General features: G+C 40.8%; 4 protein-coding genes and 1 long non-coding RNA gene across 6 annotated transcripts in view; 4 read left to right on the plus strand and 1 right to left on the minus strand.

Moving 5' to 3' along the window:
• Positions 1 to 21330, plus strand: LOC124306004 (laccase-2-like). 2 transcript variants are annotated; one of them, XM_046766097.1, is made up of 13 exons: positions 1 to 669; positions 1572 to 1728; positions 1993 to 2122; positions 2284 to 2568; positions 2673 to 2946; positions 3031 to 3235; positions 3338 to 3528; positions 3628 to 3823; positions 3913 to 4125; positions 4197 to 4427; positions 4521 to 4622; positions 12310 to 12324; positions 21198 to 21330. In XM_046766097.1, the coding sequence occupies exons 1-13, from the start codon at positions 643 to 645 to the stop codon at positions 21203 to 21205; spliced, it is 2034 nt and encodes a 677-aa protein (XP_046622053.1). In that variant the 5' UTR covers positions 1 to 642; the 3' UTR covers positions 21206 to 21330. The 2 variants fall into 2 exon arrangements, with proteins under 2 accessions (XP_046622053.1, XP_046622052.1); XM_046766096.1 differs by lacking the exons at positions 12310 to 12324; positions 21198 to 21330 and having other exon boundaries at positions 4521 to 5676.
• LOC124306015 (uncharacterized) lies at positions 6052 to 7280 on the minus strand. The gene is made up of 3 exons (XR_006908490.1): positions 7211 to 7280; positions 6411 to 6536; positions 6052 to 6314 (listed from the first exon to the last, which is right to left on the minus strand). It is a non-coding gene; the product is annotated as an uncharacterized LOC124306015 (long non-coding RNA).
• Positions 15181 to 19296, plus strand: LOC124306006 (laccase-1-like). The gene is made up of 10 exons (XM_046766099.1): positions 15181 to 15394; positions 15666 to 15795; positions 15957 to 16241; positions 16346 to 16619; positions 17159 to 17363; positions 17466 to 17656; positions 17752 to 17947; positions 18031 to 18243; positions 18315 to 18545; positions 18639 to 19296. Exons 1-10 carry the CDS (start codon positions 15256 to 15258, stop codon positions 18803 to 18805), a joined length of 2031 nt encoding a protein of 676 aa, XP_046622055.1. The 5' UTR covers positions 15181 to 15255; the 3' UTR covers positions 18806 to 19296.
• Positions 21325 to 24892, plus strand: LOC124306005 (laccase-like). Its single transcript, XM_046766098.1, has 10 exons — positions 21325 to 21458; positions 21681 to 21840; positions 22091 to 22381; positions 22811 to 23084; positions 23159 to 23363; positions 23454 to 23638; positions 23716 to 23917; positions 23981 to 24187; positions 24256 to 24489; positions 24610 to 24892. Exons 1-10 carry the CDS (start codon positions 21368 to 21370, stop codon positions 24792 to 24794), a joined length of 2034 nt encoding a protein of 677 aa, XP_046622054.1. The 5' UTR covers positions 21325 to 21367; the 3' UTR covers positions 24795 to 24892.
• The window catches only part of LOC124306013 (pre-piRNA 3'-exonuclease trimmer-like), a 14843-nt gene continuing 13631 nt past the window's right edge, over positions 24825 to 26036 (plus strand). Inside the window, exons 1-3 of the mRNA XM_046766108.1 lie at positions 24825 to 24866; positions 25128 to 25610; positions 25795 to 26029. Of these exons, the coding sequence (XP_046622064.1) occupies positions 25480 to 25610; positions 25795 to 26029 (366 nt within the window). The 5' untranslated portion in view covers positions 24825 to 24866; positions 25128 to 25479. The remainder of the gene's footprint in view (positions 24867 to 25127; positions 25611 to 25794; positions 26030 to 26036) is intronic.

The following is a 26036-nucleotide window of genomic DNA, read 5'->3' on the forward strand; positions in this document are numbered from 1 at the left end:
ACAACAGCTTGTTTCAACCTAATGCAAACAAGTTTTGTAGTGTTAAAAAGAGCTTGACGCTACAGCAAACAGCTTGTGGAATTTTTCCTCCCAGCTATTCGGTGTGAATAATCTCGTTCTTCGAAAACGGTGGTCACCACGAATGGAATCACGTAAAAATACACGCGTCTATTATCACTTTTCCACCTCGTGCAAGATAGCGTGAAGGGTGAAGGATGAACCTATCCTAAGCAGCGTATAAGAATCAATTCGTTCCCCGAGATCTGTGACGCTGAGAACACCTGAATAAAGTGTTTTGCTTTCCTATCTTTCTGTTGGATGTAAATTATTTTGTATCCCAACAGATTTCGTCAATTTTTTGTTTCACAATTTATTATTACCAGTTCACTTGCGCGTATGCTATGACATGGGAAACGATGACATTTCTTATTATTATTTATTATTGTTATAGATTTATTATTTCTGGTCGGTAATTGTTGTTGAATTGCAATTTCTTTCCCCGTCATTCGATGTAATTGAGCAAGATGTTATCTTCTCTCATCACTCGATCAAATGGAAGTAAAGTATTATTGTCAATTTCTGAGTTCCTATCAAAAGGTTTCATTGCTTCGCTAACATCCACAGTAGAGAGTTGACCGTAGTATGAGATTCATTCGGGGCAGAATACAAGTACGTATTTATTTGATAGTAATATTTTATCGTGTAATTAATGAAATTAAATTTTCAATCAGTACGGTCCAGACCGTCTGGCATGCAAATTTATCAATGAGCATTAAACGAACTACACGAAAATGAGCTGTAGCATCTTATTCATGCCTGAAGCTTCTTTGACTTCGAACCCGTGCCGTCAAAGAGTGTTACGAATTCAATCAAAACGTGAACATTTAGATTAATGAAGTTTTTTCGCAAATCACTACAAAGTTGATTTAAATAAATCATGAATTAAAGATAACCTGTACATTGAATTAACAGATAATTCCGAATCAACCATTTAGGGTGACAATTCAGTCAATCCCGCAAGCTAAAAAATGTGTTGAAAATGGACTACTAGTGTTTGTACCTGTAACTGTATAAATTTAAATTACACAGTGACAGATGACGAATTTCGTTGTCGAATTAGATATATTTGCCTTTTACATATATCTTCTTATAGATATAATATATCTATATAGATATGAAAATTTTTTTTTTCAAATAAGAGTCACACAGTTTTGGAATATATAAAGGCAAATTTAAATTTCATTAACTGTAGCCTATTGCCTGTTACAGCCACGTTAAATAATTATGTTGCATCTATTGCAACGTTACATTTCTAAGTACTATGAATTTGTAACATAAAACGCGTTGAGATCATGACCGTATCCAGAAACTTCAATTTCTTCGTTTTTTCAAAGCTAGTGCACCAAGTTGACAAAAACAATTATATTTGTATCGTACTGTGGTAATCATAGTCATTAACTGCCATTGAGTGCACGTCTTATTACTGTAAAATACGAGGGTCGTCAATCCAGTAACTCCTGCTAGTCCTCGCATTAACTCATTAACCGATCATTCAATACTTTTACCTGAAGCAGTCGAACCGTTCGAAGATGGTATCAACGAATCGAAAAAGTTTTGTAAAACACCCAAGTTACGTTCAGCAATACCGCTTCTTCGCCCACACATTACTGATATTCGGAATGATCAACGTCGATCTTCCACAAGTTCAATCTGCCCGACCATTTAATGGTAAGTGATTTTATATCAGAATTTGTTGTATGAAAATATGTTACTACGAACATTTTCTCCAGCTTGGCCGGAATCTTAAAAAATATCGGTCTTTGCGCGTCATCTGACTGAGAGAAGGCATTCTATGATTGTGAGAACTGATAAAAGAAGGTTACATCGGCTGCCAGAATTTTTGAAAATGAAATTATTTACGGTCTCATTCTCTGTCCCATATCATAGCAGCGTGTGACATTGTAATTTTAATTGACACACTTCTCGGTGTAGGGTCGATGGAAATGGATAACTCTCGATATTTGTCAACACCGCAGGAATGCGCACGTCAATGCACAGAAGGGGAATCGCCAAAAACCTGCTACTATTATTTTACGGTAGAAATATACAACATTCTTGGCACGTGAGTAAAACCTCTTTCAAAAGTTTTTTTTCTCGCAAGGCTCGACCAAAGCAGATTCACGTCACAAATAGCGATGAGATGGTTACCAAACAACCTAGTGCTAATAGTTCGAAACACCAAATAGATTTACAGTGACAAAATAAATTTTTCTAATCAACCAGAGCCTGCGAACTCTGTACACCTGGCCCAAACAACTCACTGACGAATGAGTGTCAATGCGTGACTTCCGATGGCGTGGCGACGACCGTTCTAACCGTGAACAGAATGGTACCTGGACCCAGTATCCAGGTGTGCTTGGGTGACAAGGTCATCGTCGATGTCCTGAACAAGATGGAAGGCATGGAACTCACGATTCACTGGCACGGGGTTCATCAGGAAAAATCGCCGTACTACGACGGTGTACCTTTCGTAACTCAATGCCCGATTTTTCAAGGAAATACCTTCAGGTTCGTCGAAACATTAAAATAACATGAGGCTGTCTACGTTTCGTCCAAAAATCAAGAGTGATACTTGACAAACGGTACGTTAAATTTAAATATCACAATTCAAGGTATCAATGGATTGCCGGAAACGCCGGTACACACTTTTGGCATTCCCATACCGGTCTTCAAGATATGGATGGCGTTTACGGGAATCTAATTATTCGGCAGCCACCCAAGCAAGACCCTAACAGCCACCTTTACGACTACGATTTATCGGAGCACATTGTGCTTATTAATGATATATTTCACGAAATGCCTACTAACCGATTCCCAGGGCTGGTGAACAGAAGTGGACTCGACGCGCCAGTGTCAGCTTTAATTAATGGAAAAGGACAGTACACGGTAAGAAGAAAACTTGCGTCATAAATTCATAAATTGCATTCTGTTTGTTATCGAATATTCCTTAAAAATCGTGTCACTCTTCAGAATTCAACTACTGGTAACACAACCAAAACGCCGTTGGAATTCTTTCACGTTTCGGCGGGGAAAAAATACAGATTCAGATTGATCACTGCTTTCACGAATCCATGTCCTGCTCAACTCACAGTCGAAGGACACAAGCTGACCGTGATAGCCACGGATGGTCAATCGGTCGAACCTAGGGTCGTCGATAGTATTGTTTCTTTGGCAGGTAACGGAAGCTTATCCCTCTTTGTCCTTGCAAAAATCGAAGTATCATTCAATGTTGAAAGTTTCTCGCGTATCGCAATTTATTATTCCGAATTCATTTCAGGTGAGCGATACGATTTTATCATTTTCGCCAACCAAATACCTCGTGCCTACTGGATTCAATTGCGTGTCATCGGCGGATGCAGGGACTCTGAAATTCAGCAAGTAGCAATTCTCAGCTACCATATAAATGGAAACTACAGCACACCTCGTTCCAAGCCGCCGACATACAATCCGGGACTTCCAACGGGACTGGTGAGGTGTTTTGTGATCAACTTTGACTCATCGTTCGCTGATCTTAGCCGGGAACTGACATGCCCAAATATCTAAAATTATATGTACACTTTGTTCCAGGCCCTCAATCAACTGGGTTCCAACTGCAATAAGACGCAAACAAACATGCTGTGCGTTGGGGATCTTCGGAAAGCAGGATTCGTCGACGAAAGTATCCTGAAGCCAAACCCCGATGTCAAAGTCTGGTTGCCGGTTCGTTTTATGGCATACACGACGGAGCAACTCTTTCAGCCCCACACCTTTAAGTCGTTTTTGCGTACGTCAACGTTCCGTAAAAATTTTTTTTACGTTGAAATAAATCGCAAAAATGACGAACAATCGATTACATAATTGATTCATTCGCAGTTCCACCGCCCTACGTTGAAAGCACATCGTTAGTCAACAACAGGTCATTCTCTTATCCGACGTCACCACTTTTGTCCCAAAGGAAGGATATACCAGCGTCAGATATTTGTGACCATGAAACAACTCCAGCTAATTGTGGTTCGCCCTGCTTTTGCACATACTTGATTAATTGTCCACTGGATTCCGTGGTTGAAGTGATCATCTTTGATGAAGGTACAGTACGAAATCGATGCAAGTACCTTTCAACTTGACGATGTATTTTTAGCTCTTCTCTATATTTCCAGGTGCGGTGACCGATCTGTCTCATCCGTTTCATCTACATGGGTACGCCTTCAGCGTGATTGGCCAAGGTGAATCGCCGGAACCTAATGCAACCTACCTCACCTTAGATCAGATTCAAGAATTGGACAGAAAGGGACTACTTCATAGGCAGTTCGACAGACCGCCTTCCAAGGACGCCATCGCTGTGGGACCGGCTACCTACGTCATCTTAAGATTCCGTGCTAATAACCCAGGCAAGTTACGGGAACTCGGGACATCGTAGATGCAATCACCCTATATTACAATTCAAAATGTCCAACCTCTCACAACTCTTCTCCCTCTCTCAGGCTACTGGCTATTCCACTGTCATTACACGTTCCACTTAGCGATCGGCATGTCTGTTGTCTTCAACGTTGGTGAACCCTCAGATCTGCCGCCGATTCCACGAGGTTTTCCGGTTTGCGCTGATCATCTACCTCCCATGAAGTTTGCCGGAGACAATTCGGTCTACTGATCCTGAATCATCGAAACGGCAAATGGTCGTTGACGTCTAGTTGACATAAATTGATCAGCATTAAGATGTAAACCTTAGTTGAATTCTGCGCCTTACGGCTAAACTGCCTGTTGATGCAAACGTAGAAAATATGTCTCAATAATCTACAAAATCTATATCTGAAACATGTTGTTATAGCATGGATTCACTCATTGTAACAACGTAGAACAATATAACTACAAAAAATCCCAGCTCGATCCAGTCAGACCTCAATTAGGTGACCATAAAAATCACTGGGATACGGAATAATTGAAGTTCTTCAGATTACGCCATGGATATCGTTCGTATCGTAAAACTTCTAATAACATATTCTCTCGTGTACGCGGAGGTCCATGTGATATTTTAAAATCTTTTACCTCTGTCTCTCAATTCATGGTGAAATAGTGTGTTCTAAAATCTGTGGTGTGGAAAGCCTTCATTTATTTATTTACAAATTTTGTACAGTATCTTGATGCCTGAACGAATCGGATGAAGAAATTACGGACCGGTTTCGAGTTCAAATCTTTCAAAGACTAGAAAACTTTCATTTTCAAGTTTGGCTGGAAACTTAAAATTCTCATTTGCAGTGACGAAACAATGCGCTATATACCTGGCAATTTATCTTAAAACAGTCGCAACTTCACTTCTGATGTATTATTACTATTTCACATTGTAAAACGAAATATCAGATGAGCAATTGTTGCTGATATCGTCGCTGCTCTTTCTTCTGTTCTGTTATTTGCTTACATTCGCACTGTTTATTGAAATGTACTTTCATTCATCAAATTCTTTTGGTAGTCTGGAATGTCTCAAGAACATGCAGTGTCAACTCGCACTACATTGAGCCATTGAATTGAGGCAAAAATACATTTAACATACTTCTAGCTGAGATTCATAACTAAAAAAATTTCGCCAGTACGATCATTACAAGCGTTGATTACTTCTCTTTCTTGTCGACGAACCTACAGTCCTGGGTTCTAGAATATCAAACGAGTGTCGTATCGCGAGCAGTTATCATACAAGTTGATTGGTTTTCAAAACTAATGTTACACCGAATAATTGTGTTTATCATATTCCCTAGGCAATACAAAAGACTGTAATCCCACATTTTCAGCATCTGCAAAAAACACAATTTCTACATTATGCAAGCACACTAACGATCAACACAGATCTTGGAATTTATCTCTTTGCAAGATGACCCAGTATGTGTAAGAAGTATGGTCATGTAAGACCTTGACTGCTCAATAGAAATTGCTTTTACTATCAGACGTATACGTACGCGCTTTTCAAACTCGATTATATAGTTTAACGCGCGTATTAGCGCATCTAACGGTTCTCACAAAACTTTCTACCCTGGGATTATTAAGGTCAAAAATCGTCTCATGTAACACAACCAAGTCTAAGGAGTCTGTTCGTACTTAATTAAGGTCCGGTCTGTAATAACCGCTTTTACGACAGTACCAAAAGAACATTGCAACATCATAGTACCCTCAGGTGTTTAAATTTTTAATCCAGGCATGCGCCTATGCGAGTCATACGATGGTAAAATTCTCGTATATGTTGCCTCAGCTGCCTTTTGTAAACGTGTTTTCCACCAGAAAGTGACCACCTATAAGCGAATTGTCAGCTGTAGAATAAATATACCGCCTCATTTCTTCGATGGCATCGCGTACATTAAAATACTTGAAAGTACAAACTTTGTTACCTTTACGCTGGAATAGCATTTGTTAACGATAATGCATGCAGATTTCTTCAGACTCCGATACGTCAGGTACCTCGAATGCAAAAACAACTGGCCAACTTTACCAGCCTCGTTTATCCGGTATCACCACTGCAACAAATTGATCAACAAATCATCATTATTGTTCCTATAAATTTACAAAACGTCGAAAAAAAATAACCATCGATCAAATCTAATAGTGATGAACATAAACAAGACGGTAAATGATTCCAGTAGGTATGAATGAGGTTATGATCTTAAATATGGGAAGTTTCATGTGACGAAGAAGTATAATTGATCTAACTATCAACACGTGTCAAAACAACGGATGAAAAACAAGAATTGAAACAATATGTAGGTTCGTAAGCTTAGATCAACTGCACGTGTGTCATAGATTCAAAAGTAATCAACATCGGTGATGATGGTATTAATGGTTGATTAAGAAATTAGCATCTTCGATGATATTGATGTTATCCTGTAATGTGAAGAATGTGGTAATCATATTTGTATGATGAAATGCTTTGGATGGAAAATAGATCACGCCTCAAAGATCTACGGCGCTGATAATACTTGAATGAAGTAAAAATCTCCCTCAGATCGATGACGTGTCACCGAAATAAGTCCGAAGCTGAAACTCTATAACAATCATCTCGCAGGTTGCACGTCAGGCCACAAAATTAACATCCCTGTGAATTTAGTAACTTGAATTTTGTCGACTTTCGTGAAAGTATGAGTTTGCAATCGACTGATCGTTCGGTAAAACTATTTAACGACATCTTACTCACCTTCGTCTTTCTGGTTCCCATAGTGGTAGCCAGACGTAAAAATTTAAACCAGCCACTCTACTTACACGGACACTCCTTCATCGTAATGGACACACAGAGGATCTCGACCAATTATTCACGTAAGATCAACAGTGCTGAAATTTTTCAGCTGTAGAGAAAAGACATCCTTCAGGGATGTCCAGCCGCTCTTTGTAAATATCATTCCGGTACCGCAAAACGATTTCGTCGCCTTCGGGAACCGCATGACTAAAACCTCTCGTACGACATCCGTATGCGTATAATGTACAACCTTCATCTTCACCGCCATATCTTATGAGTCTGACACATGTTAAAGCACGTAAAATTTATGAGTAAGTTTACTTGCGGAACATTCCATGACTGGGCTTGTTACCGTTTGAAACTTACACATTTTCGCAGAATTTTAGTGACTACAAGAACAGCTAACCAGAGCACTATACGTATACTGGGTTACACAAATATGCGACTAAACTGGGTCGTTGATCATCGGAATTATTCTAACTTGTCGTGTTCACCTGAATAAATGAATAAAACCATTATATGGAAAATGATACCACCGTCCTATTGGCAGGCTTTAGTGTTTGCAATTTGATGTTGACACATAAGGCATAATATTAACAAGATCTGGCTAATTTGGGTGTAAAGACGGTATTAATTTGGGTTGCAGTATAGTAAATAAAATTACAACGGCACATGCTAGTTCGTGGAGCATGACGCATCGATATACGTGGGGTATACAAAAAGTTTTTGTCACCTTCATGTCTTCCAAATTATCGTAGGTTACAATAGATCATATGTCTATTCTATTAGAGTAACTATAGTCATCGCTCGGGATTATTTGCACATTTTATCACTGTAAGAATAGCCGAACGCTGATGTAACTAATCTTTGATGATCCCCACAATGACCCAGTGGTGCAATATTCTGTTTGGTACCGCCGAATCGGAGAATTTTTTTGAAAAGCCCACGTGACGTTCAACTGCTCTTCGCCTTCACGAATGCATTACTAGTATTCAGCATCGTCTTTATCAATCTTTACTACTTCTCGAAGTACTTTCGTAAAACTTCAACTGTGATTGAAATCGTTGCAGCAGTAAGCTACAATGGTGTGCTGAAAATGTTTGATTATTCGGTCACTGATCAGCACAAGTCCTAGAATATGATACTCACCTGAGCAAATAACAGATATTTTAATATAACATATGCCATATACGTAGTATCACGCTCCAGTGTGTACGGTCTGAATGTAAACTTGAACTAAATTTAAGTGTTAAGTCCCCTTTTTTTGTACATCTCAGTTGACTATATAACAACAGCGCGGGCGCATATACTAATTTATTACATATAACGCGTGGAGATCATTACCATACCCAGAAATTTTGATATCTTCGTGTTTTCAGAGCTACGACAAAGAGTTCAAAAGAGATTATACTCTTATCATTATGTAGTAATCATAGTCATTAGCTGCCATTGAGTGCACGTCTTATCAAGGTAAAATGAGTGGGTCGTCAATCCAGTAACTCTGGCTAGTCCTTGGGTTAACTCATTAACATATCATTCAATACCCTTACCTGAAACAGTCGAACCGTTCGAAGATGGTATCACCGAATCGAGGAAGTTCTGTAAAACACCCAAGCTACGTCCAGCGATACCGCTTCTTCGCCCACACGTTATTAATACTCGGAATGATCTGCGTCGATCTTTCAGATGCTCAATCTGCCCGACCATGTGATCGTAAGTGATTTGTTATTGAAATATGCTGTAAAAAAACATTTTATTACGTCCACTTTCTCCCGCTTGGCTGGATCGTCGAAAAATATCGCTTTTTTGAAGTCATCTGACTTAGTGAACGCGTTCTTTGATTGTGAAAGTTGATAAAAGAAAGTTACATCAGTTGCCAGCATTTTTGGTACTAAAATTATTCCCGGTCTCATTTTCGTGCAGTCTGTTCCATATCATAGTAGCGTGTGACATTGTAATTTTTATTTACGAACGTCTCGGTGCAGGACCGATGAAAATGGATAACTCTCGATCTCTGTCAACACCGCAGGAATGCGCACGTCAATGCACAGAAGGAGAATCGCCAAAAACCTGCTACTATCATTTCACGGTGGAACTATACAACGTTCTTGGCTCGTGAGTAAAACCTCTTTCGGTGGTTTTGATACTCTCAAACCTTGGCTGAAGCAGATTCACGTCACAAATAGCGATAATATGGTTACCAAACAAACTAATGCTGATAATTCGATACACCAAATAGATTTGCAGTGACGGAATAAATTTTTCTAATTAACCAGCGCCTGCAAACTCTGCACACCTGGCCCAAACAACTCACTGACAAATGAGTGTCAATGCGTGACTTCCGATGGCGTGCCGACGACCGTCTTGGCCGTAAACAGAATGATACCTGGACCCAGTATCCAGGTGTGCTTGGGTGACAAGGTCGTCGTCGACGTCCAGAACAAAATGAAAGGCATGGAACTCACGCTTCACTGGCACGGGATTCATCACGAAGAATCGCCTTACTACGACGGTGTACCTTTCGTAACTCAATGCCCGATTTTTCAAGGAAATACCTTCAGGTTTGTCGAATTATTAATATAACATGAGACTGTCTACACTTTGTCCACAAGTCAGGAGTGATACTTGACAAATGGCACGATAAAATCAAATATCACAATTTGAGGTATCAATGGATCGCCGGAAACGCCGGTACACACTTTTGGCATTCCCATACCGGTCTTCAAGAAATGGATGGCGTTTACGGGAATCTAATTATTCGGCAGCCTTGCAAGCAAGACCCTAACAGCCACCTTTACGACTACGATTTATCGGAGCACATCGTGCTGATTAGTGATAGATTTCACGAAGAGGCTACCGAACGAATCCCAGGGGTGCTAAAAGGACGTGTCGGACAGGACCCAGTGTCACTATTGATTAACGGAAAAGGGCGGTACACGGTACGAGAGAAGCTGGCCAGAAGAGTATCTGACCTTCGTATCATGGATTCTGCTGAAACTTCTAAAGGCTTTTCTTCCGCCCAAAATATAGGGCTTCTGATGCGAGGATCTATCCACCGGGTCTTTTTTCGCACAACTTACAGAACATCAAATAATCTAAAATTCGAAATTTATACTTTGCTACAGCACCGGAATAATATGATACACGTTTGCACTCGAATCCGTAAGATGCTTGCATCTTAACTTGAACGCACAACGACAAGAATTGATATCTAAGGTGAAAATACACAACAGGTTCCATTTGTTATAGCATTTCACTTGCCAAATTTCTGATACCATCAATTTTACCCAGAGTGAAGAGATACCTCTGAGATTAAACTACGTGTCACAGGCTTCCGATTTCCGGCCTAGGAAACAATCCTAGAAGTTTAAGCAGAATCCACGATTCAGAGATCTTACACTCTGCTTGTTCTACCTAAGCAATCATTAAATTGTTCCATCCGACTAATATGTTTCTCACACATCGTTTCACTATCTAGGACCCAAGTTCTGGTAATACGACTAACACGCCGTTGGAAGTGTTCAACGTTTTGGCAGGCAAAAAATACAGATTCAGACTCATCACTGCTTTCTCGACTGTGTGTCCTGCTCAACTCACGGTCGAAGGACACAAGCTGACCGTAATAGCCACGGATGGTCAACCGGTTGAACCTAGAGTCGTCGATAGTATAGTTTCTTTGGCAGGTAACGAAAGCTCATCCCGCTTTGTCTCTGCGAAAATTGAAGTATCATTCAATGAAGAAAGTTTCTCGCGTGCCGTAATTTATTATCTTGAATTCATTTCAGGTGAGCGTTACGATTTTATCATTTCCGCCAATCAAACACCGCGAGCCTACTGGATCCAGCTACGTGGTATCGGGGAATGTGGTATCACCAGAATTCAGCAGCTCGCAATTCTTCGCTACCAAGGCCATGGAAGATATAACAGACCGTGTTCCGAATCACCAACGTACGATCAGGGGCTTTCCGCGGGAGTGGTGAGCCATTACTGCGATTAACATAACGTTCCACCTATTTTGGTCTTCAACTACATAGCCCCGAAACAATAGTTTTTAATTTTACTTCATTCAAGGTTCTTAACCAACTGGGAGTAACTTGCGACTCTTCGGATCAAAACGTGGTGTGCGTTGGCGATCTACGAAAAGCCGGATATGTCGACGAAAGCATCCTTGGGCCAGAGCCAGACGTCAAAGTCTGGTTGCCATTTCATTTCAACGATTACAAACCGGAGGATCTCTTCCAGCCAAATACTTATCTTCCATTCTTGAGTAGAATACAGTTTGCGGATTTTTGTTTCACTAGAATACACCGCAAAATTCGTAAACAATTAACAGCATGTATTCGTTCACAGTTCCACCGCCTGGTGTTGAAACAATTGCACTAGTTGGCAACAGGTCATTCTCTTTTCCAACGGCACCACTTTTGTCACAAAGGAAGGATATACCAGCGTCAGAAATTTGTGACCATGAAACAACTCCAGCTAATTGCAGTACACCCTGCATATGCACGCACGTGGTTAAGTGTCGACGAAACTCCTCGATTGAATTAGTCGTCATTGATGCAGGTACAGTACGATATTGATACAATTACGTTTCGACGTAACAAAGTGTTTTTTGCTTCTCTCTATCTTGCCAGAACCGTATACGAATATGTCCCATCCTTTTCATCTGCATGGGTACGCCTTCAGCGTAATTGGCCAGGGTCCATCGCCGGCTCCTAATGCAACCCGCCTCACCTTAGATCAGATTAAAGAATTCGACAGAAAGGGACTGCTTCGTAGGCAGTTCGACAGACCGCCTTCCAAGGACGCCATCGCTGTGGGACCAGCTACCTACGTCATCTTAAGATTCCGTGCTGATAATCCAGGCAAGTTACGAGGACTCGGGACATCGTAGATGCAATCACCCTATATTACAATTTAAAATATCCAACCTCTGACAATTTTTCTCCCTCTCTCAGGCTACTGGCTATTCCACTGTCATTTCACGTACCACTCAGCGATCGGCATGTCTGTTGTCTTAAACGTTGGTGAACCCTCAGATCTACCGCCGATTCCACGAGACTTTCCGGTTTGCGGTAATCATCTACCTCCCATGAAATTTGCCGGAGACAATTCGGTCTACTGATCCTGAATCATCGAAACGACAAATGGTCGTTGACGTCTAGTTGACATAAATCAGTCAGGATTGAGGTGTAAGCTTTTGTTGAATTCTGCGAGTTGCGGCTTAACTGCCTGTTAATGCAAACGTAGAAAATATGTCTCAATAATCTACAAAATCTCTATCTGAAACATGTTGTTATAGCATGGTTTCACTCATAGTAACAACGTAGAACAATGTAACTACAAAAAACCCCAGCTCGATCCAGTCAGACCTCGATTAGATGACCATGAAAATCACTTGGATATTTGATAATTGAAGTTCTTCAGATTACGCCATGGATATCATTCGTATCGTAAAATTTCCAATAACGTATTCTCTCGTGTACGCGGAGGTTCTTTTACCTGTTTCTCTGGAATCTTCTTGAAATGATATGTTCCAAAATCCGTGGTGAGGAAAGCCTTCATTCATTTATTTACATATCTTGTACGGGATCTTGATGCCTAAACGAATCAGATGAAGAAGTTGCGGATCGGTTTCGTGTTCGCGTCTTTTAAAGACTAAAAAATTTTCAATCTAAATTTTGGCTGCAATTGTAATACGCATTCGCTTTCTCTTTTGAAACTGCTCACAATGTAGATTCACCATTGACACACTGTGCTCAAGATGTGATCCATTTTGACTTGATACCATGATGGTTACGTTGCAGCTCTGCTAATAGATATCAAGCAATTTATCTTAAAACAGTTACAACTTTGTTTGTGATGTACTATTACTATTTCTTCTCGTAAAACCTGAGTACTTTCGTGAGATTTTGGTGTTTATATAGATGAAACCTGACAGCTGTCCGTATAGATTAATTAAGGAAGTCGCCAAAATCTGGATCCCAATATATTGAGCTACTGCTTACTAGCTACCCTTCTATTTAACTCATAAATAAAACGTGCGAAGAACTCATATTACTAGACTGTCGATGTTGTGACAACAGCATGTTTTGATCATACAGACAATATTCCGTAGAATGATATATCAGATGAGCAATTGTTGCTGATATCGTCGCTGCTCCGTCTTCTATTCTGTTATTAGCTCACATTCGCAGTATCTGTTAGAATGTAGTTTTATTAATAAAATTCTTTTCGGAGTTTACAATGTCTCAAGGCACGCAATGTTAACTCGCACTAGATTGGACCATTGAATTACGGCAAGAATACATTTTGTGTACTTCTAGCCGAGATTCATAACTGGAAAAATTTCGTCGGTATGATCATTACAAGCGTTGAATACTTTTGTTTCTTGTCGACAAACGTACGGTCCTTGGTTCTGGAATGCCAAACAAATGTCGTATCGTAAGCAGTTATCATACACTTCTTCATTGTAATGGACACAGAGAGGATCTCGGCCAATTATTCACGTAAGATCAACAGTGCTGAAATTTTTCAGCTGTAGAGAAACGACATCCTTCAGGGATGTCCAGCCGCTCTTTGTAAATATCATTCCGGTACCGTAAAACGATTTCGTCACCTTCGGGAACCGTATGACTAAAACCTCTCGTACGACATCCGTATGCGTATAATGTACAACCTTCATCTTCACCGCCATATCACATGAGTCTGACACATGTTAAAGCACATAGAATTTATAAGTGAGTTTACTTTCGGAACATCCCATGACTGGGCTTGTTACCGTTTGAAACTTACGCATTTTCGCAGAATTTTAGTTACTACAAAAACTGCTAACCAGAACACTATATGTATACTAGGTTACACAAATATGCGACTAAACTGGGTCGTTGATCATCGGAATTATTCTAACTTGTCTTGTTCACCTGAATAAATGAACAAAACCATTATATGGAAAATGATACCACCGCCCTAGCGGCAGGCTTTAGTGTTTGCAATTTGATGCTGACACATAAGGTGTAATATTCAACAAGTTCTGGCTAATTTGGATGTGAAGACGGTTTTAATTTCGATCGCAGTATAGTAAATAAAATGAAACTACAACGACTCATGCTAGTTCGTGGAGTATGACGCGTCGATATACTTGACGTATGCAAATAGTTTGTAACCGTCATTTCTTCGAAATTATCATGAGTTATATAATAAACTGTATTTATATTGTATTGTAGTAACCACAGTGATCGCTCGGAATTATTTGCACATTTTATCACTGTAAGAATAGACGAACGTTGTAGCAACTAATCTTGGATGATCCGCACAATGATCCAGTGATGCAATAATCTGTTTGGTACCGCACTTTTCGTAGAACTTTTTTGAAAAGCCCAAGTGTCGTTCAACTGCTCTTCGCCTTCAGGAATGCATTACTATTATTCAGAATCGTCTTTATCGATCTTTACTACTTCCCGCAGTACTTTCGTGAAACTTCAATTGTGACTAAAATCGGCGTAGCAGTATGCTGCAATGGTCTGCTAAAAATATTTAATCATTCGATCACTCATCAGCACAAGTCTTGAATGTGATACTCACTGGATCAAATAACAGACATTTTAATATGAAATATGCCATATACGTAGTATCACGCTCCATTGTGTACGGTCTAAATGTAAACCTAAATTAAATTTTAGTGTCAAGACGCCTTTTTTTGTTGATTTCAGTTGACTTTATAACAGCGCGGGCGCTTATACTAATGTGTTACATATAACGCGTGGGGATCATAACCATACCCGGAAATTTTGTTATCTTCGTGTTTTCGAAATTGCCATGAACAATTCAAGAAAAATTATACTTTTATCGTGATGTGGTAATCATAGTCATTAGCTGCCATTGAGTGCACGTCTTATCAAGGTAAAATGAGTGGGTCGTCAATTCATTAACGCTGGCTAGTCCTTGGATTAACTCATTCACATATCATTCAATACCCTTACCTGAAGCAGTCGAACCGTTCGAAGATGGTATCGACGAATCGAGGAAGTTCTGTAAAACACCCAAGCTACGTCCAGCGATACCGCTTCTTCGCCCACACGTTACTAATACTCGGAATGATCTGCGTCGATCTTTCAGATGCTCAATCTGCCCGATCATGTGGTAGTAAGTGATTCGTTAATGAAATATGCTGTGAAGAAACATTTTATTACGGCCACTTTCTCCCGCTCAGCTGGATCTTCAAAAATATCGCTTTTTTCAAGTCATCTGACTTAGTGATCGCATTCTTTGATTGTAAAAGTTGATAAAAGAAAGTTACATCAGTTGCCAGCATTTTTGATAATAAAATTATTCCCGGTCTCATTTTCGTGCAGTTTGTTCCATATCATAGTAGCGTGTGACATTGTAATTTTGATTTACAAATGTCTCGGTGCAGGTTCGATGAAATTGGATAACTCTCGACCTCTGTCAACACCGCAGGAATGCGCACGTCAATGCACAGAAGGAGAATCGCCGAAAACCTGCTACTATCATTTCACGGTAGAACTATACAACGTTCTTGGCTCGTGAGTAAAACCTCTTTCAAAAGTTTTTTTTCTCGCAAGACTCGACCGAAGCAGATTCATGTCACAAATAGCGATGAGATGGTTACCAAACAAACTAGTGCTGATAGTTCGATACACCAAATAGATTTGCAGTGACGGAATAAATTTTTCTAATCAACCAGCGTCTGCGAACTCTGTACACCTGGCCCAAACAACTCACTGACAAATGAGTGTCAATGCGTGACTTCCGATGGCGTGCCGACGACCGTCTTGACCGTGAACAGAATGATACCTGGACCCAGTATCCAGGTGTGCTTGGGTGACAAGGTCGTCGTCGACGTCCAGAACAAAATGAAAGGCATGGAACTCTCGATTCACTGGCACGGGATTCATCAGGAAAAATCGCCTTACTACGACGGTATACCTTTTGTAACTCAATGCCCGATTTTTCAAGGAAATACCTTCAGGTTTGTCGAAACAGTAAAATAACATACGGCTGTCTACACTTCGTCCGAAAGTCAAGAGTGATACCTGACAAATGGTGCGATAAATTCAAATATCACAATTTAAGGTATCAATGGATTGCCGGAAACGCCGGTACACACTTTTGGCATTCCCATACCGGTCTTCAAGAAGTGGATGGTATTTACGGGAATCTAATTATTCGGCAGCCTCCCAACCAAGACCCTAACAGCCACCTTTACGACTACGATTTATCGAAGCACATCGTGCTGATTAGTGACAGATTTCACGAAGAGGGTACCGAACGATTCCCAGGACTGCTGAAAGGACGTGTAGGACAGGACCCAGAGTCACTATTGATCAACGGAAAAGGGCGGTACACGGTACGAGAGAAAATAACCAGGAGAGTATCCGACCTTCGGATCATGGATTCTGCTGAAACTTCTAAAGGCTTTTCTTCCACCCAAAATATGGGGCTTCTGATGCGAGGATCTATCCACCGGGCCTTTTTTCGCACAACTTATAGAACATCAAATAATCTAAAATTCGAAATGTATACTTCACTACAGCACCGGAATAATATGATACACGTTTACACTCGAATCCGTAAGATGCTTGCATCTTAACTTGAACGCACAACGACAAGAATTGATATCTAAGGTGAAAATACACAACAGGTTCCATTTATCATAGCATTTCACTCGCCAAATTTCTGATACTATTAATTTTACTTAGAGTAAAGAGATACCTCTGAGATTAAACTACGTGTCACAGGCTTCCAATTTCCGGCCTAGGAAACAATCCTAGAAATTTAAGCAGAATCCACGATTCAGAGATCTTACACTCTGCTTGTTCTACCTAAGCAATCATTAAATTGTTCCATCCGACTAATATGTTTCTCACACATCGTTTCACTATCTAGGACCCAAGTTCTGGTAATACGACTAACACGCCGTTGGAAGTGTTCAACGTTTTGGCAGGCAAAAAATACAGATTCAGACTCATCACTGCTTTCTCGACTGTGTGTCCTGCTCAACTCACGGTCGAAGGACACAAGCTGACCGTAATAGCCACGGATGGTCAACCGGTTGAACCTAGAGTCGTCGATAGTATAGTTTCTTTGGCAGGTAACGAAAGCTCATCCCGCTTTGTCTCTGCGAAAATTGAAGTATCATTCAATGAAGAAAGTTTCTCGCGTGCCGTAATTTATTATCTTGAATTCATATCAGGTGAGCGTTACGATTTTATCATTTCCGCCAACCAAACACCGCGAGCCTACTGGATCCAGCTACGTGCTATCGGGGTATGCGGTATCACCAGAGTTCAGCAGCTCGCAGTTCTCCGCTACCAAGGCCATGGAAGATATAACAGACCGTGTTCCGAATCACCAACGTACGATCAGGGGCTTTCCACGGGAGTGGTGAGCCATTACTGCGATTAACGTAACATTCCGCCTATTTTGGTCTTAAACTAGTTAATTCCGATACATTAGTCTCTAATTTTACTTCATTCAAGGTTCTTAACCAACTGGGTGTAATTTGCGACCCTTCGGATCAAAACGTGGTGTGCGTTGGCGATCTACGAAAAGCCGGATATGTCGACGAAAGCATCCTTGGGCCAGAGCCAGACGTCAAAGTCTGGTTGCCATTTCATTTCAACGATTACAAACCGGAGGATCTCTTCCAGCCAAATACTTATCTTCCATTCTTGAGTAGAATATAGTTTGCGGATTTTTGTTTCACTAGAATACACTGCATAATTCGTAAACAATTAACCGCATGTAATCGTTCACAGTTTCACCAGTTGGTATTAATACCATTACAGTAGTTGGCAACAGGTCGTTCTCTTTTCCAACGGCACCACTTTTGTCACAAAGGAAGGATATACCAGCGTCAGAACTTTGTGACCATGACACAACTCCAGCTAATTGCAGTACACCCTGCATATGCACGCATTTGGTTAATGTTCGACGAAACTCCGTGATTGAAATAGTCCTGTTTCAGCAAGGTACAGTACGAAATTGATACAAGTACGTTTCGACGTGACAAAGTGTTTCTTGCTTTTCTCTATCTTGCCAGAACCGTTTACGAATGTGTCCCATCCGTTTCATCTGCATGGGTACGCCTTCAGCGTGATTGGCCAGGGTTCATCATTGAATGCTAATGGAACGCTCTTCACCTTGGATCAAATTAAAGAATTCGACAGAATGGGACTACTTCGTAGGCAGTTCGATAGACCTCCTTCCAAGGACGCCATCGCTGTGGGACCAGCTACCTACGTCATCTTAAGATTCCGTGCTTATAACCCAGGCAAGTTACGGGAACTCGGGACATCGTAGATGCAATCACCCTATATTACAATTTAAAATATCCAACCTCTGACAATTTTTCTCCCTCTCTCAGGCTACTGGCTATTCCACTGTCATTACACGTTTCACTTAGCGATCGGCATGTCTGTTGTCTTCAACGTTGGTGATCCCTCAGATCTGCCGCCGATTCCACGAGATTTTCCGGTTTGCGGTAATTACCTACCTCCCATCGAGTTTGCCGGTGATAATTCGGGAAACTGATCCTGTATCTTAAAAAAAAAACAATCCATCTACCCCAATGTACGAAAAATCCGGTCGACATAAATTATAGAATTGAGAATAAGTTCTAAACATTTGTATATTAGGATATTTATTATTATACATAGAAAGTAATATTTGACCCTTTCTGTGTCTACACACATTCTGAGTGGGTAAATATTTAATTTGCATCACGTTATTCCTTCGTACAAGTACTGCACACTAATAATTAGTCAACAATATTACTATGTTAACATTGACACATTTCACCTCAGAAATGCTACGCGAAATTTTCGTAGCGCAAATCATTAACCCAGCAAATCTGCAATCTAATTATTAGTATATTAGTTAATATAAGTTACTTTTTGATTTGAATTTCTTCACACTAACGCTGTGTCTTCGAAGTACACTTTTCAGTTTTTTCGCTACGCCCTGTACGCACGAGTATTCACCTGTACGATACTTAATCAAAATAAAATATGGCTTGGAATTTATTTGCTAAAATATAGAAGCAGTCTGATAGCCGTTCGAGCGTCAGCTATGGTATTAGACAAAAAAATTCGAGTATCACGGTAGTTATTAAAAATTAATACCTTACGTAAAGACTCGGCCCATGGTGTTCAGTCAAGTGTGATACCTAGCCATGCGTTATCGGAATTTTTCCCCTTTTACCCACCCAAGTTGTCTTTCACTTTCTACTAGATTTTCGCCACGCCCAACTCACGCGAACTTACACGCTTTCAGTGATACCCGACATACAACAATATCCGATATAACCAGTTTCATTTTCAACGCATTCGCAAAGTAGAACTTCCGACGTTTTACGCTTTACATCGCGTGTTGCGGCTTTGACGAGACTATACGTGTAAATCCAAGTTCCGTGCGGACTGTGCGAGCCAATCTTCGCCCTCGATCTCCACTCTAGATTGAAACGGGCTTTTATCAATATTGCGCATACTCACCGCAAATGGGTGAAGACAGTTTTAGCACTTCCGGGACTCTTGTACGTACTTGATCGCTAATTACAGTAGCAACGACCGTCTGCGGCTAGCACATTGCGAATGAGTTACCACCGTGTCAGTTGAAATTCACTACTCACCGAAGCGTATGCATGGAGCTATCAGCTCGCCACGCTTATACAACGATCTTTACATGCGCATTTTACGTTTCTATTCCGCAGTCGGCTGTGCATCGTTGTCAGCCAACCGTTACGTCGAATCCCGGAGAATTTATTTTTATCCAATTTATTCAGAGTTAACAACTCCGACGAAACTTGAAGCGTCAAAATCCATAGTCCAAGTTCGTTTTCAAACAACAGCCACAGAGAATTTCTATAAGAATTTCAAATTCAACTATGCAGTCATGATAAGCGGCACGTTATCGATACACAATTGTAACGCACACTGAGAGAAGTTCTTAGTTCCGGTTACCGCTCAGTCCTTGACTATTTTCATTTTTTACCACAATCGAAAAATATAGTTCTAGGTGGAAAATGAAAATTAGTTTTCTAGCTGTTGCCGGAAAGTCTAGTATCCGTTACTATTCTTTTTCATTACGATCACTCTTACTAGATTTTCTTGTAACTGTTGCGAAAATTTAATAATTGTGCAACAATAAATTGACGTTAAAGCCTCATTTAACTAAAAAAGTAGAGTTAACCGAGCAAACTGATTTTGCGTAAAATGGGCAAAATGGTTACACATACCTCGTTTACCGAAATCCCAACAATTATCAAACAGTTTTTTTAACGATACTTGTTTTACTGAATTTTTCTAGTTACTGTAACAAATGAAATTTTTCTCGGTGCCGAACTTGACGAATTAATCGATCGATAAATAATCTTGAATCATTTGACGTGATCTACATGTATCTGTATTTTTCATTAAAGGTATCGTTAACAGAGAAATGATTGTGTCACAAAATAACTGGTTTACCCCGATGATCGAAATGTTCACATGAGAATTCGTTGAAGCGTGATATCGACTAAACGCGTAGGTGTAACCCGCCAGTATTTATGCTCCTGGATTGAAAATAAATGAGACAGTAGTCAGAAAGCAACATGACACGACACGATAAAATCAGCGAACTTTATGCCTGACAAGGGCAGAGTTTATATCGAATTATAATTAAAGCGATCAGCAAAGGCACGAATTACATGTGCGAAATGTATCACTGATTCGTGAACATATTATAATTTGTTCACCACCTATTCGACGTTTTTATAAGCAGCTATTTAGCTACGAAAATGAGCTTCACCTATGAAGCTATCGCTGTATAAAGTTTTCAATAAAATTGCAAAGCGCAGTTCCGTCTCATCATCAATCACACGATGCACCAACCGTTCATTGCGTGACAAAAATCATACGGATACGCTATTTACTCAGCGATATTACAGGGTATTAAGTCCTTTGTACGGTGAAACTTTGCTCTATCGATGTGCCACCGCTCGATAACGAGCTCTTCCCACACCTTGCACCTTCTAGAAAACACGTGAGCTAAGTTAGCAAGCCAAGTTCGTAAAGCGGAGTTAGCTGAATAAGCTCAGATCAGATCCAACGGCTCGACATGCTCCTTCATGGCGCGTTCCTGGTGCATTTGGCCCTCACCTGCAACTTAGCAAGTGCTCGATATCACCACGGACACAGCGGGAATCACGGTTAGTGTAGATTATGGTCTAATTTACCCCTGAACGTAGGGTAAGTGTATCAGTTATTGAGACGTTCAGACCCAATTATCGACCCTTTTATTTTCCAAATAAAACCAAAAAGGTCAATAATTGGAAGAGGGTCAGTAACTGGTAAACTTACCTTATTCGCACTCGTGTATTGAATGACAAAATGTTGTACCACTGGTGTGTATTTTTTCATTTCCTCATTAGAGAACAAAATAGATTTCAACGGACCTGATAATGATTATGGAAAATATCTTGAGCCCAATTTTTCTACACCGGAGGAATGTGCCAGAGCCTGTAGAGACGACGAAATGCCGCGCTACTGTTACTACCAATTTATTTTGGAATATTATGCGACAATGAGCAGGTATGTGAAAAGGTGTTCGTGTATGTTCATGACGTATACTTATATGAAAATAAGCAGCGTGAACTTACGAAACATATTGGCACATGCAGGGCTTAGAAAGGCGTTGAAATTATTCTGTGCAAATAATTGTAAGTGCACATATAAACTCGAACGCGATAAATGACACGCGATGAATAATTTAACCATGAATATTTAATTTTCCGTTGAGAAAGTGACGATTCATCTACAACGGAAGAACGTTACTTCACAGGGCGTGCGAGTTGTGCAAACCCAACAACACCAATCAAATATCTAACGTTCCGCAATGCCAGTGCATCGAAGCCGATGGATTCGAGCGTGGAATGCTGTCGATCAACAGGATGCTGCCTGGACCAAGCATTCAGGTCTGTCAGGATGACATTATCGTCGTAGACGTTCGGAACAATATCGAAGGGATGGAAGTCGCCCTCCACTGGCACGGTATTTGGCAGCAGGACTATCAATACTACGACGGAGTCCCGTTTCTTACCCAGTGTCCCATTACTTCGGGAACCACGTTCAGGTGGATAATACTTTGGAGATTGATTTTTCTACCGCTAAGAGACTCTCGAGAAAAGTACCTCAGACGTACCTCACCGTTTTATTCATTCTGCGATACGTTGTGGTACATGGAGAACGATTAGACTGGTATTTTTAAACGCTGATTCGGCCGTTCGACAGGTTCAAACAGCCCCAAAGAATAAGGAATGCCAGTTTTGAGGACATGTATGTATATCGTCTGCTGATATTTAATGCTGAAAATAAAATGATTTTTGATGGTAAGCTTTCCGAACGGTTCTTACCCCTTGAACGGTTCCATGAACAGGCATAAAAATACGCATCTGATGTTTTTTGATGTGCTACAACGTATCACAGAAGGAAGAGAATCGGTAAACTTCACCTCGGCCGATTTGCTTACTAGAATATCAACTGACTCTGATCCGTTTGCCAGGTACCAATTCACCGCAAGCAATCCAGGCACTCATTTTTACCACTCGCACGCTGGCTTGCAAAAAATTGATGGTCAGTATGGTAGCCTGATAGTTCGTCAACCGCCGAGCGCCGATCCACACACTTTGCTCTACGAGATGGATCTTCTCACTCACGTGATCCTGCTGAGCGATTGGATGCACGAAATGTCAAGCGAGCGGTTTCCGGGACGGGTTAAAAACAACCCTGGACAAGTACCGGAAAACGTTCTGATCAACGGAAAGGGACGCTGGAAGGTGATGACCTGATTTTCCAGAAATTGCCATCGAAATTGCAGCAAAGCTTTAATGCAGATCTTCCGTACTTCCAGGATCCGACGACGAACAAGACGACCTCCGTTCAACTGGAAACGTTCGTAGTCCAAGCCGGAAAGAAACACCGTTTCAGGATGATAAACGCTTTCAGTTCAGTTTGTCCGGCGCAGATGACCATCGAAGGACATTCGCTGACTCTGATTGCCCAGGACGGCGAATCGGTGGAGCCCGTCTCTGTGGACACGATAGTTTCTTCATCCGGTAAGCGGTGACATTAATTATGAGTCATGTATTTGGTTTGTACCAAATCGTGATAGCATTAGTGACGAACGACTGTTCATCCTTGTTAAGGTGAACGCGTGGACTTCGTCTTGGACGCAAATCAGGCCGTTGGAACTTATTGGATTCAAGTGCGAGCCATTGGGGAGTGCATTAGATTTAGTCCCAGCCAGGTTGCCATCCTGAAGTACACCGGTGGTCCGGGAAGTCCAAAAACTCTTCGACCCAGTTACTTAGTCGGATTGAAGCAAGGAGTTGTGAGTTGAGAGGCTATCAGCATTCGGTGAAAAATATGGAATACAAAGACGTTGACTTTTTTCCTCGCTTTTTGCAGGTTTACAACCCTCTGGATGCCAAGTGTGATCTGCCCAGGCCTAACGCAGTGTGTCCCAATCAGTTGAAATCTCTCGCACCAGTAGCACCGGAAGTCCTGAAAGCCCAACCTGATCATCGGATCATCCTACCTTATCGGTTCCATTCGTATAATAACTCGGTTCACAACCTCTTCAAGCCTGGATCCTACCCTCGATTCCTAGGCAAGCTCGTATTTTTATCCGTAATTTTTGAGAAATGCGTAACTTTTTTTTCGTCATCCACAGTGGCGGCAGACGCGGATCATCTAACCAGTCTGGTCGATGGAATATCGTTTGTGTTCCCGCAAGTGCCGCCGCTCTCTCAGTCAATAACCCAATCCGACACTTGCAATCGAATAAACTTACCGCGAAACTGCGGAATCCCCTGCGAATGCCCTCATACTCATCACATCAAAAAAGGCGCCGTTGTAGAAGTCGTCATATACGACGAAGGTAAGCGACGCAAAATGCACTACCCTCGCAGAAGATACTTCGATGTTTTTCAAAACTCGTTATTGCAGTGTCCCAGCCCATGCTAGGCCATCCGTTTCACCTCCACGGGTATTCTTTTAAAATTTTGAAAATCGGACGGTTCGCGGACGGGAGAAACATATCGCAAAGTGACATAGCGGGAGTTATTCACAAGCATCAAATGATGCTGGATTCGGCTCAATACCCAAGGCCGGCTGGAAAAGACACGGTTACCGTTCCTCAGGCCGGATACGTCATCTTTCGCTTTAAGGCTGACAACCCCGGTACGCAGTTTGTTGGAGCTTAATAATATTATTATTAGTCAATTAGAATTTATAGGTGTTTACGCCTATCGATCAAAGTCACCAGAGTGGCTATAATATACTTTTCTTGAATTCTTACAGGATGGTGGCTGCTGCATTGCCATTTTCTTTACCACATATCCATCGGAATGAACGCCATTTTTCATGTTGGTGAAAAAAGTGATCTGCCTCCTGTGCCTCCGATGTTTCCCACCTGCCATAGCTACACACCCGAAGTACGACCGACTTTTCCGTACTTATACAGGGGTAACAACTCCATGCGGTGATCAAAGACAAGATGTAAAAAAATGATATACTTACAATAATAATTGGATGATTCTTCAGGATTATGATATAACGTTAGTGATATTCTAGTCTTTGATGAGAAAAAAAAAAATATATATATATATATATATATATTGTTATCGCTCGAATTTAATTACAAAACATAAAAACAAACAGAAATTACGAGCAAATGAGGAATTGAATTTACCAAAATTACATCTAAATTTAATGTCCATAAATCGAGATCTCCGTGAAGGGCAAGAATATGTATATTCTTATATTATCATCAGCTTGTGTTAATCAATTAAATTGCCAGTCGTCAACGACTTTTCTAGAAGTCAACCATGAATCAACCCACCAAGCTTCTCTGTCAAAAGTTCTAAAATCAATTTAGAATTGGCATCCACTGATTATCTAAACCGAATGATTTACGAAAGGAAAAAAAATCCATCCGGCGCCTAAGATTATGCATTCTCCTTACACCCCTGAAGAAGATTCGTTATGTTGCCAGACGACAGGCGCAAGCCTCAAAGGTGTGTTTAGCCCCTGATGAACGTAGACCGTGCTTACACCATTCAGCAACACAGCGATGCTCGATGCAAATCACCGAAGAAACAAGTCGGTACGCACACGTGTTGATTGTCAACAGCAGATAGTGCTAATAGTTAATCCTAAATAAAGTACGTAATGTATAATGTGACCGCGAGTAATTTTGGAGAATTGAGCCCGAAGATACGCGAATCTCTGACTAGAGCGAAGTTCGTATCGTTCGACTGTGAGTTCAGCGGTATAAATACGTTCGAAGAGACGAAAGTGAGGTTAGTTTCGACGATATTTCATCGCTATTTTAATTGGTGAAAATAAACAAAGCCATTGGTGTTATTCGCGATACACAAATCCGCCTAGTTTTCGTCGTTCATTCATTCATTTATTCATTCATTCATTCAATCGCACAGCAAATACCTGTGAAAGAAATTGATCCAGAAAATGTTTTTGTCGCAGCCTTTTCGATACTGTCGAAGACCGATATCAGATACTTAAAAGCAGTATTAAGCGATGCGTCGCGATTCAGGTTGGCCTGACAACTTACAACTGCGACCGAAATGCGAACAAGTATAAAGCCGAGGTCTTCAATTTTCATCTATTTCCAAAAGTAGCGCCGGGTAGAGATACCGTATTTGAGTGGCGCGCCTCAGCGGTTGAATTTTTGTGCTCGCACAAATTTGATTTCAACAAGGTATTTT

The sequence above is a fragment of the Neodiprion virginianus genome, chromosome 5 (genome assembly GCF_021901495.1).
Source record: "Neodiprion virginianus isolate iyNeoVirg1 chromosome 5, iyNeoVirg1.1, whole genome shotgun sequence".
NCBI classification, from domain to species: Eukaryota; Metazoa; Arthropoda; class Insecta; order Hymenoptera; family Diprionidae; genus Neodiprion; species Neodiprion virginianus.

Bases quoted from the DNA above. Each gene is read 5' to 3' on its own strand.
- LOC124306006 (XM_046766099.1), top strand. From the start codon at position 15,256: ATGGTATCGACGAATCGAGGAAGTTCTGTAAAACACCCAAGCTACGTC. The intron at 17,657-17,751 runs GTGAGCCATTAC...ACTTCATTCAAG, and splicing joins AGGGGCTTTCCACGGGAGTG to GTTCTTAACCAACTGGGTGT. The intron at 17,948-18,030 runs GTAGAATATAGT...AATCGTTCACAG, and splicing joins TACTTATCTTCCATTCTTGA to TTTCACCAGTTGGTATTAAT.
- LOC124306005 (XM_046766098.1), top strand. From the start codon at position 21,368: ATGCTCCTTCATGGCGCGTTCCTGGTGCATTTGGCCCTCACCTGCAAC. The intron at 21,841-22,090 runs GTATGTGAAAAG...GTTACTTCACAG, and splicing joins TATTATGCGACAATGAGCAG to GGCGTGCGAGTTGTGCAAAC. The intron at 23,918-23,980 runs GCAAGCTCGTAT...CGTCATCCACAG, and splicing joins ATCCTACCCTCGATTCCTAG to TGGCGGCAGACGCGGATCAT.
- LOC124306004 (XM_046766096.1), top strand. From the start codon at position 643: ATGAGATTCATTCGGGGCAGAATACAA. The intron at 3,236-3,337 runs GTAACGGAAGCT...AATTCATTTCAG, and splicing joins TAGTATTGTTTCTTTGGCAG to GTGAGCGATACGATTTTATC. The intron at 4,126-4,196 runs GTACAGTACGAA...CTATATTTCCAG, and splicing joins AGTGATCATCTTTGATGAAG to GTGCGGTGACCGATCTGTCT.